At 36.9% G+C, this 13,111-nt stretch overlaps 1 protein-coding gene across 3 annotated transcripts in view; it reads left to right on the top strand.

The window, feature by feature from the left end:
* Positions 1 to 12,888, top strand: part of ADAD1 (adenosine deaminase domain containing 1) — a 120,859-nt gene extending 107,971 nt beyond the window's left edge. For all 3 annotated transcript variants that reach the window (XM_043569066.1, XM_043569050.1, XM_043569057.1), the window contains one exon: positions 12,547 to 12,888. In XM_043569066.1, coding sequence (XP_043425001.1) covers positions 12,547 to 12,582 — 36 coding nt within the window. In that variant the 3' untranslated portion in view covers positions 12,583 to 12,888. The remainder of the gene's footprint in view (positions 1 to 12,546) is intronic.
* Positions 12,889 to 13,111: the final 223 nt, after the last annotated feature.

The raw sequence follows: 13,111 nt of genomic DNA, 5'->3' as shown, positions 1-13,111 counted from the left end.
AAGTAAGAAGAGAAAGAGAATCTCAAGCAGACTCCACACTGTCAGCACAGAGCCCGATGTGGGGCTCGAACTCACAAAACTGTGAGATCATGACCTGAGCCAAGATCAAGAGTCAGATGCTTAACTGACTGAGCCACCCACACACCCCTAGTCCATTGACATTTAGAGTGAGTACTGAAAGTATGAATTTAGTGCCATTATGTTGCCCATAGACTTTGTGTTTCTGGTGATGTTCTCTGGTCCTCTCTAGTCTTTTTGCTTTTGGTCTTTTTTTGTTTTGTTTTGTTCTGTCTTTTCGCCAGATAGTCTCCCTTAAAATTTTTTGCAGAGCTGGTTTAGTGGCCAAAACTCCTTTGGTTTTTGTTTATCTGGGAAACTCTTTATCTCTCCTTCTGTTTTAAATGATAGTCTTGCTGGATAAAGAATTCTTGACTGCATATTTTTCCAATTCAGCATGTTGGCTATATCTTGCCACTCCTTTCTGGCCTTCCATGTTTCTGTGGATAGGTCTGCCGCGAACCTGATCTCTCTTCCCTTATTGGTTAACGACTTTTTTTCCTTGCTGCTTTTATAATTCTTTCCTTGTCTGTGTATTTTATGAATTTGACTATGATATGCCTTGGTGATGGTCAGTTTTTGTTGAATCTAGTGGGAGTTCTCTGTACTTCCTGGATTTTGATGTCTGTGTCCTTCCCCAGATTAGGAAGGTTTTCCAACATAGTTTGCTCACATCAACCTTCTGCCCTTCTTTCTCTCTCTTCATCTTCTGCGACTCCTCTATGATTCAGTTGTTATTCCTTTTTAATAAATCACTGAGTTCTCTGAGTCTTGTATCGTGATCTTTTTCCTTTGTTTCCCTCCTTTTTTCTGCTTATTATTCTCCATAATTTTACCATCTATATCACTGATTCACTGCTCTGCTTCATCCATCCTTGCCTTCGTGAAACCTATTTGAGATTGTGTGTAGTTTATAGCATTTTTAATTTCATCCTGACTAGATTTTATTTTTTTATCTCCACTGAAAGGGATTCTATGGTTTTTTCAACCCCAGCTAGTATTCCTGGTAATATGGTTCTAAATTCTAGTTCAGGTATCTTGCTTATATCTGTGTTTATTAAGCCCCTGGCTGTCATTTCTTCCTGTTCTTTTTGGGGTGAATTCCTTCATTTTGTCATTTTGGAGGAAGAAAAAAATAAAATAAAAAATAAGGACTTAAAAACAAATCAAAAAATCAAATAAAGGACGCTAGATCCTAGGTGTGTCTTGGTCAGCATGTCGAAAGAAGCTTGATAGAATAGAGCAGAAAGGGGGGGAAGGTAAGAAAAAATTTAAAAACTAAAAAATATTACATAATAAAAAAATGAAATAGAATAAAAATTTAAAAATAAAGTAAAAGTAAAAAAAACTAAAATAAATTTTTCTCTTTCTGTATCTGAGAAAGAGGAAGAGAAGAAAGAAAAAGAAAACAATTTAAAAATAGAAGCAAAGAAAACAAATAAATAACCCAGCAAACAGAGTGAAACCTGAATGAAGTTACATCCAGTTTCCTCTAGAAGTGAAACTATGAAGCCTTACACTAAGCAGGTGGAGTGACTTGTGCTGGTCTTCTAGGGGATGTCCTTTTAGGGTGCAGTTGGGTGGGGCTTGGTGTAATGGCTCCATTCTCCCCTAGGTGGTGCTGCTTAGCTTAGCTTACTGGGGTGGATTATTGTGTTGCGCATGTCTGTGCACGAACATGCTCATATGTGGGAGAGGTGGAAATGGCTTCACCCAGCTCCCTAGTCTCTGTTACAGGAATTTGGTGCACTCAACAACCTGCGATCAAGCCCCACTCCTTTGTCTCAAGCCTTCATCCACTCCTCGCCTCTACCCTGTCCGTGTCCAAGCTGTCCACCTACCAGGCAGCACCTCCCTCCAGAGTTTTATCTCAGATGGGTTTGTGTTCAAAACCCCATGCTTCAGAGATCCCTGAGACTTGGACCTGCACCAACTCTCTGGGGGAGGGTCTTGCTGAGCAATAGCCAGGTGCTGGCTTGCCCCAGAAAATGTTTGTGTGATCGTGCAATGTCAGATGTTCAGAGATTATGGCAAATCACAACATAGCCAGCTCCAGGTTTCACCACTCTCTCGTGTCTTTGTCCCAATACCAGCAAATGTGGCTGCTCTCTGGGGTCCACCTGGGACCCTTGCCTGTGGGGAGGCTTTATGGCCTGTACAAAATGCACTCCAAGCAGGGGAACCACTTTTCCCTGTGTGGCACACAGATCCCTCAGACACTGCTGCCAGCTCTGGGGAATTTACCCTGCTTCCTCACCAGAACACTGCCAGACACCGAGCTCCAAAACTTCAGACTCTGCACTCCACTGTTTATAGAATCCTGATGGTATTAAAACCCTCTCCTTTCTGCCTGTCAATGGTTTGGGGGAAGAAATTTCTTGTTCAGTCCCTTGTGAGTGTTTTCACTCTTTCTCTCCAGCTACTTTTGAGGGAGTGCTTTTCTTGCACGATCCCATTGTGCTGCACTCTCCCCCTTTCTCTCTCTGTCTCTCTCCAAAAAACAGCACTGTACCCTCTGTGGCTTTTTTCTCATCCAGTTCACCGCTCTGCACCATGTACCTGGAAAGTTCTGGGGCCCAAGTTATTCAGATTGTTGTGTTAATTCTCAGATCAATTTCTTAGGTGTTCAAAATGGTTTGGTGCTGATCTAGCTGCTTTTCAGGGACAAGACAAGCTCAGGGTCTCCATGCTGCTCCACCATATTAACTCCTTTCCCTGATTTTTTTTTATATTTATATATAATCTGAAATGAAAAGTTGACCTTTCCATGAAACTTTTCCGTCTTAATACTACTATTCATAGTTAAATGACATGCTTTTATGATGTTCTCTTTGTGATTATGCTATATATTTTGAGAGAATTATGATGTGTATTTAAACTGGGATAGATAAAGTTTGTATTTCACAGTTACCATAGCCATTTAGTGTGATATGTAGTTCATTCCCTAACACTGAACTTTCTATTAATCTACATATTGCTAATTTTCTGGCCAAAAAGAACTGAAGAGTTGTCTTAGATAGCTGAGTGAAAGACTATTGCTTCTGCCCCACTGAGCAGATAACAATCAAAGAAAAACTTAGTCACCCCATTTGTCATATTTCTTCTTGGGCTTATTTTTTCATACATGTTCCTTCTTGGATTCATGTAGTTTACAATTTAAATAACATTACAAACATCTTTAATTTTGTAAAACATGAATGCCAGGATGGTATGAGTAGATTCATGGATGAAAGGAAATAATGTTTATTAATTGAAGGTTGTGTTAACATGACTGAGAGACACCTATTTTCATATTGCCTGAGTTATGTGGATTGAAGTTTGCGCTTTCAATCACACAAAAGAATGATAACTGCAGAGAGAAATCTCATTTTCTACCTTCCCTTTTCTGTGGAATAGTGTATTTCTGGGTTGAAGCGTTATCTCCATTTCATCAAATAGAGGCAAACCAATCTTTTTATTATCTACTTTTACCTGTGAGTATCTGCAGTTTTTGTAGAATTTTGGAAGAAAATAGCATACTAAAATCTTTAACATTCTTTCAAATATCCACCCCATAACCATTTTACTGGCTTTCAGTGTTTGCTTGACAATATATAGCAGGCTTAAAATTTCTATCCAAGTAATAATAAGTAGGCATTATATGAAATTTATTAAATTAAGTTAGTGGGAAATGGTTGACCTCCCACTGTCTGCAAATTTACTATTCAATCAAAATTATCAAACAAGATATTTCTTTTGTGTCTCCAGATAGACAATAAGAAAGCTTGCAGGGAGAATTGGCATCAGTGTGCTTGGATTCCCCCTACTCAATTGTTCCCAATTGCTTCTATTCAAATGTTCATCCTCTGAGAGAATCACTTTCTGAGAAAAAGTAACTCTTTCCTGTTTTAAGTCAGTATGAGATCTACAATGGGAAAACAAAGATAAAACCACAAATCCATGGTATACAAGAGAGATTTAGATATTCTATGAATGAGCAGTCATAGAAACAACCATTATATCTTAATTCTGTCAGTAATATGTGTGTGAATAAAATATTATTTCATGGATAGGCACTTCATTAAGTTGGAAAATTTTCCCACATTTTATGATTAACCACACTAAAGAGATAGCTCAACCATATCTAATTTCTAACTTAATTTCTAAGAATGCAAATGCTTTTAGACTTTATAAACTGTTTTCCCCCACAACTTTATTGAGGTATAATTAGTACACCAAAAAATGCATATATTTAATGTACAAAATTTGATGAGTTTGGACATAGGCATACCCATGAAACTATTACCACAATTAAGGTAATAAACGTATCTATCTTTGTACTCTCCCTGCTTTTTGTAGTAATAACACTTAATATGAGATATGCCCTGTTAACAATTTGAGCATACAATATCATATATTAATCATATTATTAATCATATTAATCATATTAATCATATTGTTAACAGTGGGCACTATATCTTACAGCAGATCCCTAGAACCTATTCATCTTGCACGTATGAAATGCTATACTAATTCAACAACAGCTTTCCATTTCCCCTGCTCCCCTAGACCCAGGCAACCACCATTCTACTCTTGGTTTCTGTAAGTTGAACTATTTTAGATACCTCACATAAGTGGAATAATGCAGTATTTACCTCTCTGTGACGGACTTATTTCAATTAGCAAAATGTCCTCCAAGTTTGTCCATGTTATTGCATATGGCGGATATCCTTCTTTTTTAAGGCTGAATAATACTCTGAAAATATATATATCATATTTTCTTTACCCATTCATTCATTGATGGATATTTAGGTTGTTTCCATATCTTTTTTAAGGCTGAATAATACTCTGAAAATATATATATCATATTTTCTATATCCATTCACTCATTGATGGATATTTAGGTTGTTTCCATATCTTGGCTATTGTGAATAATGCTGCAGTGAACATAAGAATACATATATCTCTTTGAGATCCTGATTTCAATTCTTTTGACTATACCCAGAAGTGGAATTGCTAGTTCATATTATAGTTCAATTTTTAATTTTCTAATGAACCACCATATTCTTTTCCATAGCTGCTGCACCATTTTACATTTCCACCAACAGTGTACGAGTGTTCCAATTTTTTCACATTCTTACCAATACTTGTTATCTTTTAGATTAAAAAAAAGCCATTTTAGCAAGTGTGAGGTGATATCTCATTGTAGTTTTGATTTGCATTTCCCTAATAATAAGTGATGTTGAGCTTCTTTTCACATATATGTTGTCATTTGTATGTCTTCTCTGGAAAAATGTCTATTCAAGCCCTTGCTCATTTCTTAATTAGGTAATTTAATGTTGATTTCAGCAATTGAGTTATAGCAGTTCTTTAATGTATTTCAGATACTAATCCCTTATCAGATATATGGTTTGCAAATATTTTCTCCCATTCTGTGGATTGCCTTTTATTCTGTTTACTGTTCTTTGTTGTGCAAATGTTGTTTAGTTTTGATGTAGTCCTACTTGTGGATTTTTGCTTTTGTTGACTGTGCTATTGGTATCATATCCAAGAAATCATTGCTAAGACCAATGTCAAGATTTTCCCTTATGTTTTCTGCTAGGAACTTTACAGTTTCATGTCTTTTCCTTAAACTTTTTGTATTTATTTTGAGAGAGAGAACATGTGCACAAGTCGGGGAGGGGCAGAGAGAGAGGGAAAGAGAGAATCCCAAGCAGGCTCTGAGCTGTCAGCACAGAGCCCGACACAGGGCTTGAACTCACGAACTGTGAGATTATGACCTGAGCCAAAATCAAGAGTTGGAAGCCTAACTGACTCAGCCACCCAGGTACCCCTGCAGTTTCATGTCTTACATTTAAGTCTTTAAGCCATTTAGAATTGATTTTTGTGTATGGCATAAGATAAGGGTCTAATTTCATTCTTTTCCATGTGGATATCCAGTTTTCCCTACACAGTTTGTTAAAAAAGATTATACTTTCCCCATTGTGTATTATTGGCATTTTTGCTGAAAATTAACTGACTATATATGCATTTGTTTATTTCCAGGCCCTCTATTCTGTTCCATTGGTCTATATGTCTGTCTTTATACCAGCATCATACTGTTTTAATTGCTGTAGATTTGTAATATATTTTGAAATCAAGAAGTATAATGGCTTCAGCTTTGTTTTTCTTTCTCAAGATTGTCTTGGCTATTTGGGAACCTCCATCGTTCCAAATGAGTTTTAGGATATTTTTTTCTATTTCTGTAAAAATGTAAAAAATGTCAGTGCACCTAGGTGGCTCAGTCAGTTAAGTGTCCAGCTTCAGCTCAGATCATGATCTCATGGTTCATGGGTTCAAGCCCTGCATTGGGCTCTATGCTGACTGCTCGGAGCCTGGAGCCTGCTTCAGATTCTGTGCCTCCCTCTCTCTCTGCCCCTCCCCTGGTCATGCTCTGTCTCTTTCTCTAAAAAAATAATAAGGAAACATTTAAAAAAATGTTTTTAATATAAAAAATGTCTTTGGGGGGCGCCTGGGTGGCGCAGTCGGTTGAGCGTCCGACTTCAGCCAGGTCACGATCTCGCGGTCCGTGAGTTCGAGCCCCGCGTCAGGCTCTGGGCTGATGGCTTGGAGCCTGGAGCCTGTTTCCGATTCTGTGTCTCCCTCTCTCTCTGCCCCTCCCCCGTTCATGCTCTGTCTCTCTCTGTCCCATAAATAAATTTAAAAAAAAAACGTTGAAAAAAAATGTCTTTGGAATTTTGAGGAGGATAACATGGAATCTATAGATTTCTTTGGGTGGTATGGATATTAAATAATATTATCTTCCCATCTGTGATTGGCATGTTTCCATTTATTTTTGTCTTCTTTAATTTCTTTTACCAGTGTTTTGTAGTTTTCAGTGTGTAAGTCTTTCACCTCTTTGGTTAAGTTTATTCCTAAGTAATTCTTTTTGATACAATTGTAAATAGAATTGTTTTCTTAATTTCTTTTTCAAATAGCTCATTGATAGTTATAGAAACACATCTGATTTTTGTATGTTAATTTTGTATCCCACAACTTTACTGATTTTGCTTATTAGTTTAACGTGTGTGTGTGTGTATGTGTGTGTGTATACACTTTAGGGTTTTCTGCCTATAAGATCATGTCATCTGCAAAGAGAGACAGTTTTAAATCTTTTTTTCTTACTCAAATGCCTTTTACTTCTTTTTCTTGCCTAATTTCCCTAACTAGGACTTTTAGTACTGTGCTGAATAGATGTGGCAAGAATGGGCATCCTTTTCTTGTTACTGATCTTAGAGGAAAAGCTTTTAATTGTTCACTAGTATGATGTTAGCTATCGCTTATCATAGATGGTCTTTATTGTGTTGAAATAAATTCCTTTATTATTTCTTTAAATAAGCTTTCTGTCCCTATTTTTCTCTCCTTCTTTAATGTGCATATTGGTACATTTGATGATGTCCCATAATTCCCTGAGGGTTTCTTACACGCTTTCTCATTATTTTTATTTTTTGTGCCTCTGACTAAATAATCTCAAGTGACTTGTCCTCAAGTTCGCTGGTTCTTTCTTTTGCCTGGTCAAGTTAAATGTTTAAGTTCTCTATTGAATTTTTCAGTTCAGTTATTAAATTCTTGAGCTCCAGAATTTGTTTGGTTCTTTTTTATAATTTCCATTTCTTTATTAGTTTCTTTTTTTTTCATATATTGGTTTTCTAATTTCATTTAGTTATCTGTGTTCTTTTGTGGCTCACTGAACTTATTTAAGATGATTGTTTTGAATTCTTTATCAGTAAATACATAGATACCCATTTCTTTAGGGTTGGTTTATTTTGTTCTTTTGATTGTGTCATATTTCCCTGAATCTTTATGTTCCTTGTAGCTTTGCATTGGTGTCTGCACATTTGAAGAAACAACCACCTCTCCCAGTCTTTATGGATTGGCTTCAGCAAGGAAGCTGATCTTCACCAATCATCCTGGTTAGAGTTTCTGGGAGCCTCTCAAACCTTGTCTATGGATATTTACACTCCACTCCTCTTCCTCCCTTTTGGGAGAAAACACTTGGGTGGTTTTGTTTGTTTGTTTGTTTGTTTTTTGGTTTGTCTGTTTTCAGCATGCAAGGGTCAAAATTATTGGACTCTCAAAAAACTTGGAATATGGGTTATAGACATAAAAGGTCTCTCTTGGAAAAGATGTGTATTCTCTTCTTTTCTGCTATCAGATGAACCACCTTTAGTTCCATAGGCAGCAAGAAGCAGCTGATATTCTTGATTTTTCCCATCATTTCCTCAAATACTACAGCTTTAGTGGCATATATCTGTCCCCCAGGTGAAATAGTTTTACTAACTTTCTCAAGCAAGTTTCTAGAACCTTTCAACTAGGAATAATAACATAGTGCCCATTGTTACTGGTCCCACTTTTCTCCATTCAGCAAATTCCACATCACATTTTAGGGTCTGAGATTTGTAGCACATCAGTTTCAGGGACCAAATTCCATGTCAGATAGAATACCCCCAGTCATAAGTAACAGAAGGGCTGCTTTAGATTGGTCTGAACACCAAAGACATTTATTTCATACATTAGGAATTCTAAAAGTCGGGTAGACTCCAGGGCCAATTGATTTAGCAGCTTAGAGATGTCATTAGGGACCCCAATTCTCTGCTGCCACAGAGTTGGCTTCCTGCTAAAACTGGTTACTCTCATGGTCATAATATGGCTGCTAGCATAATATACTAGAATAATATTCTTCTTTGATTATTTCTAGCAGGAGACTGAAACTAGCCCTTTTTCCCGGGAACTCCAGTAGGTCCTTGATCCATATTGGCTTTGGTTTACTCATCCCTCAATTAGCCAGTTAAAAGGGGGCATAGTCTTATCATAATTGGCTTGAATGTTGGAACATTATCTCCAAGATCCTCTATAGACAAGCCTTTGCCAGGGTTCACTGATATGCAAATGAAAGTTCTAACTTCCTAATACCTTTTCTCTAGCCAACTTTCTTTTTTTCTTTTTCTTTTTTTCTTTTTATTTAAGTACAGTTGATACACAATGTTACATTCATTTCAGGTGTAAAACTGAGTGGTTTGACAAGTTTATGCATTACACTGTGTTCACCACAAGTATAACTACTATCCGTCCCATTACATAGCTATGACAATATCATTGACTGTTCTTTATGTTCTGCTTTTTTATTGCTGTGACTTTATCATTCCATAATGGAAGGCCTGTATTTCTCTCTCCCCTTCACTCATTTTGCCCTACCCCCACCCCCCACCCTCCTCCAATCTGGCAACCATCAGTTTGTCTCTGTATTTATAGTTCTGATCTGCTTTTTGTTTATCCTTTTTTTTAAATTTCCATTTATGAGTTCTAGCCAACTTGCTCCCTGTGCTCTGCTACTTCAAAAGTCTGAGTAGGGACTGACAGAAAATTATTTGACAAAGCTATGCATTTGTCATTTTGCTTTTGGCTTAAGTCATTGTCAGCAACCAACACTTTATTTATTTTTAATATTTATTTTAATTCCAGTTTAGTTAATGTACAGTTCTATACATTACTCAATGCTCATCATGATAAGTGTACTCTTAAACCCTTTCACTGTTTCACCCATCCACCCTATCTACTTCCCCTGTGGTAACTATCAGTTTGTTCTCTATAGTTGAGTCTTTTTTTTTTTTTTTTTGGTTTGTCTCTTTATCCCTTTGTTCGTTTATTTTGTTTCTTAAATTCCACATACAAGTAAAATCATATGGTATTTGTCTTTCTCTGACTAACTTATTTCACTTAGCATTATATTCTCAAAATGTGTCCATGTTGCTGCACATGGCAAGATTTCATTCTTTTTCATTATGCATATATACCACATCTTCTTTATCCATTCAATCATCTGTGGACACTTCAGATGCTTCCGTGATTTGGCTATGTAAATAATGCTGCAATAAACATAAGGATGCATATATCTTTTCAAATTAGTGTTATCATATTCTTTTGTAAATGCCAGTAGTGGGATTACTGAATTATATCGTGATTCTATTTTTAACTTTTTGAGGAACACTTTTTCCACAGTGGCTGCAGTTTGCATTCCCACCAACACTGCAAGAGGGTTACTTTTTCTCCATATCCTCACCAACTTGTTGTTTCTTGTGTTTTGATTTTAGCCATTCTGACAGGTATGAGGTGATATCTCATTGTAGTTTTGATTTGCATTTCCTTAATGATGAATGATGTTGAGCATCTTTTCATATGTCTCTTGGCCATCTGTATATCTTTGGAGAAATGTCTATTCATGTCTTCTGCGCATTTTTATTTGGATTCTTTGGGGTTTTTTGGTGTTCAGTTACATAAGTTCTTTATATATTTTTGATACTAACCTCTTAATGGACATTTGCAAATTATCTTCTCCTATTCAGTAGGTTATGTTTTAGTTTTGTTGGTTGTTTCCTTTGCCATGCAAAAGACTTTTATTTTAATGTAATACCAATAGTTTATGTTTGCTTTTGTTTCCCTTGCCTCAGGAGACATATCTAGAAAGATGTCATAGCTGATGTCAGAGAAAATAAAGGCCATGTGTGAAAAACTGCCTGTGCTCTTTTCTAGGATTTTTATGGTTTCAGGTCTCACATTTAGATCTTTAATCCATTTTGAGTTTGTTTTTGTGTATGGTGTAAGAAAGTGGTTCAGCTTTTATTCCTTTGGAAACTGGAGAGTTTCCAGTTCTGTTAAAAATGATGTTGGTATTTTTATAGGAATTGCATTGAATCTGTAGATCGCTTTGGGTAGTATGGACATTTTAACAATATTTATTCTTCTAATCCATGAACATGGAATATCTTTCCATTTGCTTGTGAGTTCTTAAATTTCTTTCATCATTGTTTTATAGTTTTCAGTGTATAGGTCTTTTACGTCCTTGGTTAAATTTATTCTGAGGTATTTGCTTATTTTTGATGCATTTGTACATAGGATTATTTTCTTAATTTGTCTTTCTGCTACCTCACTACTAGTACATAGAAATGCAAAGGATTTCTGTATATTGATTTTGTGTCCTGCGACCTTACTGAATTCATTTATCAATTCTAATGTTTTCTGGTGGAGTCTTTAGGGTTTTCGATATATAGTATCATGCCATTTGCAAATAGTGAAAGCTTTACTTCTTCCTTGCCAATTTGGATACCTTTTATTTCTTTTCTCTATCTGATTGCTGTGGCTAGGACTTTAGTACTAAGTTAAAGAACAGTGGTGAAGGCAGACATCTCTGTCTTGTTCCTGACAGTAGAGAAAAAGCTCTTGGTTGTTCCCCATTTAGGATATTAGCTGTGGGTTTTTCATATATGGCCTTTATTATGTTGAGGTATGCTCCCTCCAAACCTACTTTCTTGAGGGTTTTTTGTTTTCTGTTTTTTGTTTTTATCAAGAATGGATGTTGTACTTTGGATTTTTTTTTCTCATCTACGGAAATGATCATATGGTTTTTATACTTTCTCTTGTCATCAGCCAACACTTGAATAATTCTGGACTCCCTGTATCATTTAGGAAGTCTTTAAGGTTGAAAGTAACATAACCCCAAAGTAGTGGCTTAAGCAAATAGACTTGTATTTGTGTCACATAAGAAATCTTGACATATGTATTTACTTGTATTGGCTCAGTAATATGACAATATCAAGATTATAATCTATGATTATCTGTCTTTTTATATATGTCTCTCACCTCAGGGTGACAAAATGGCTGCTGCAATTTCAGTTATCAAGTTTATATTTTAATCCAGAAGGGGGAATGGTGACCCATATAATTAGCCAGAATTCATGACCCATGGCAACGCCTGACTGGTGGGTGTCCAAAGAGAATGGGTCTGCATAAAGCAAACATTTTATCTTCTGCACACTGCAAACTGGATAATGTATGTAAGCATTTAGACTTTAGTGCAGAGTAATTTACTTTCTTCCAGCATATGGAAATGAGTTAATAGGTGATGATAGGCATAAGGATCTAAATATGTCCAATCAGCTACCCTGTTCTGTAGGAATGCTTCAGGCTGTCTACTTGTAGCAACTCTCCTAGACATGGGAGACCCAGTGCTATCCATAGCCCCTTGTTTCAGGTTTTCAGCCCAACTTCCTGGGTTTCTATCCAAAAGACCCCAGTTGGTTTGGTGAATTGAATCACAATTGAGGCTGCAGGAAGTTGTGGTTGACCTGTTTTTTTGTTACCCACAAATAGCCTGTATGATCTATTCTCATAATTTCTTCACAGTGTCCATGTGAGGAATAAGGGATTCCTTGAATCTATCTTTCTTCTTCTGTCTCCCAAAGTGGCCTTTGCCATTTTGGATTGGCAAGCTCTGGCAGACTGTGGAGATGACTTTGTCTCCTTGCCTAAGCCTCAAGAGTTGTCCTGTTCTTTGCTTCAACTTTCTTATCTTCCCTCTTCATCTCTTATAACTCACTGGACAGAGGGTGTGAAGAGGCTATGGTAGAGGTAGAAAGGATTATAGCAAAAGGGACTTCATTTTGGCCTTCATTAAGTCCTGCTTTGTTCCCACAGCATCTAGGAGCTGGATGCAGAATAGGGCAAGACTAGAGGATCTACTTCCCCCACCTCCACCATTCTCAGACTCGTCCTACTCTGAACAAAGAAAAGACTGAAGCCCTCCTGATGACGCCTTGGAATCTCAGACCTACTTGGAACCAAGGCAGCAAGTAGGAGGTAATTGTCTTCTGTTGCCTCCAGTTCCTACTCTCTTCACTGTTAGAACAGAGCATCACTCTCCTCCATATGAACTTCCCTTCTGAGCCTGCTTCCTAAATCCTGTCACGGAACTCTCCCCTCCCACACTGGTGGTTCTGTTCTAAGGCAAACCAAAATAAAAAAAAAAATTACTCTAGATTTCTGAGTCTAGGGAACTGGCTAATGGTTTTTCACAACTGGCGCTTGAAGGAATATGATACATATTTTCACTTTTTGATGGATACTGGGCATTCATATATATAGAAGTGATATACATGTAGAAAGTCAACACCAGAGACCCAAATACAACTCATGAACAGATGTGGCTTCCCAGGCAATGAAGATTAGGTAGTAGGAAGTGTTCAGGTACAAAGAAGCTAAG

This window comes from Prionailurus bengalensis, chromosome B1, assembly GCF_016509475.1.
Source record: "Prionailurus bengalensis isolate Pbe53 chromosome B1, Fcat_Pben_1.1_paternal_pri, whole genome shotgun sequence".
Lineage (NCBI taxonomy): Eukaryota > Metazoa > Chordata > Mammalia > Carnivora > Felidae > Prionailurus > Prionailurus bengalensis.
The sequence above is the reverse complement of the archived record's forward strand: the minus strand, read 5'-3'. Positions and strand labels throughout refer to the sequence as shown.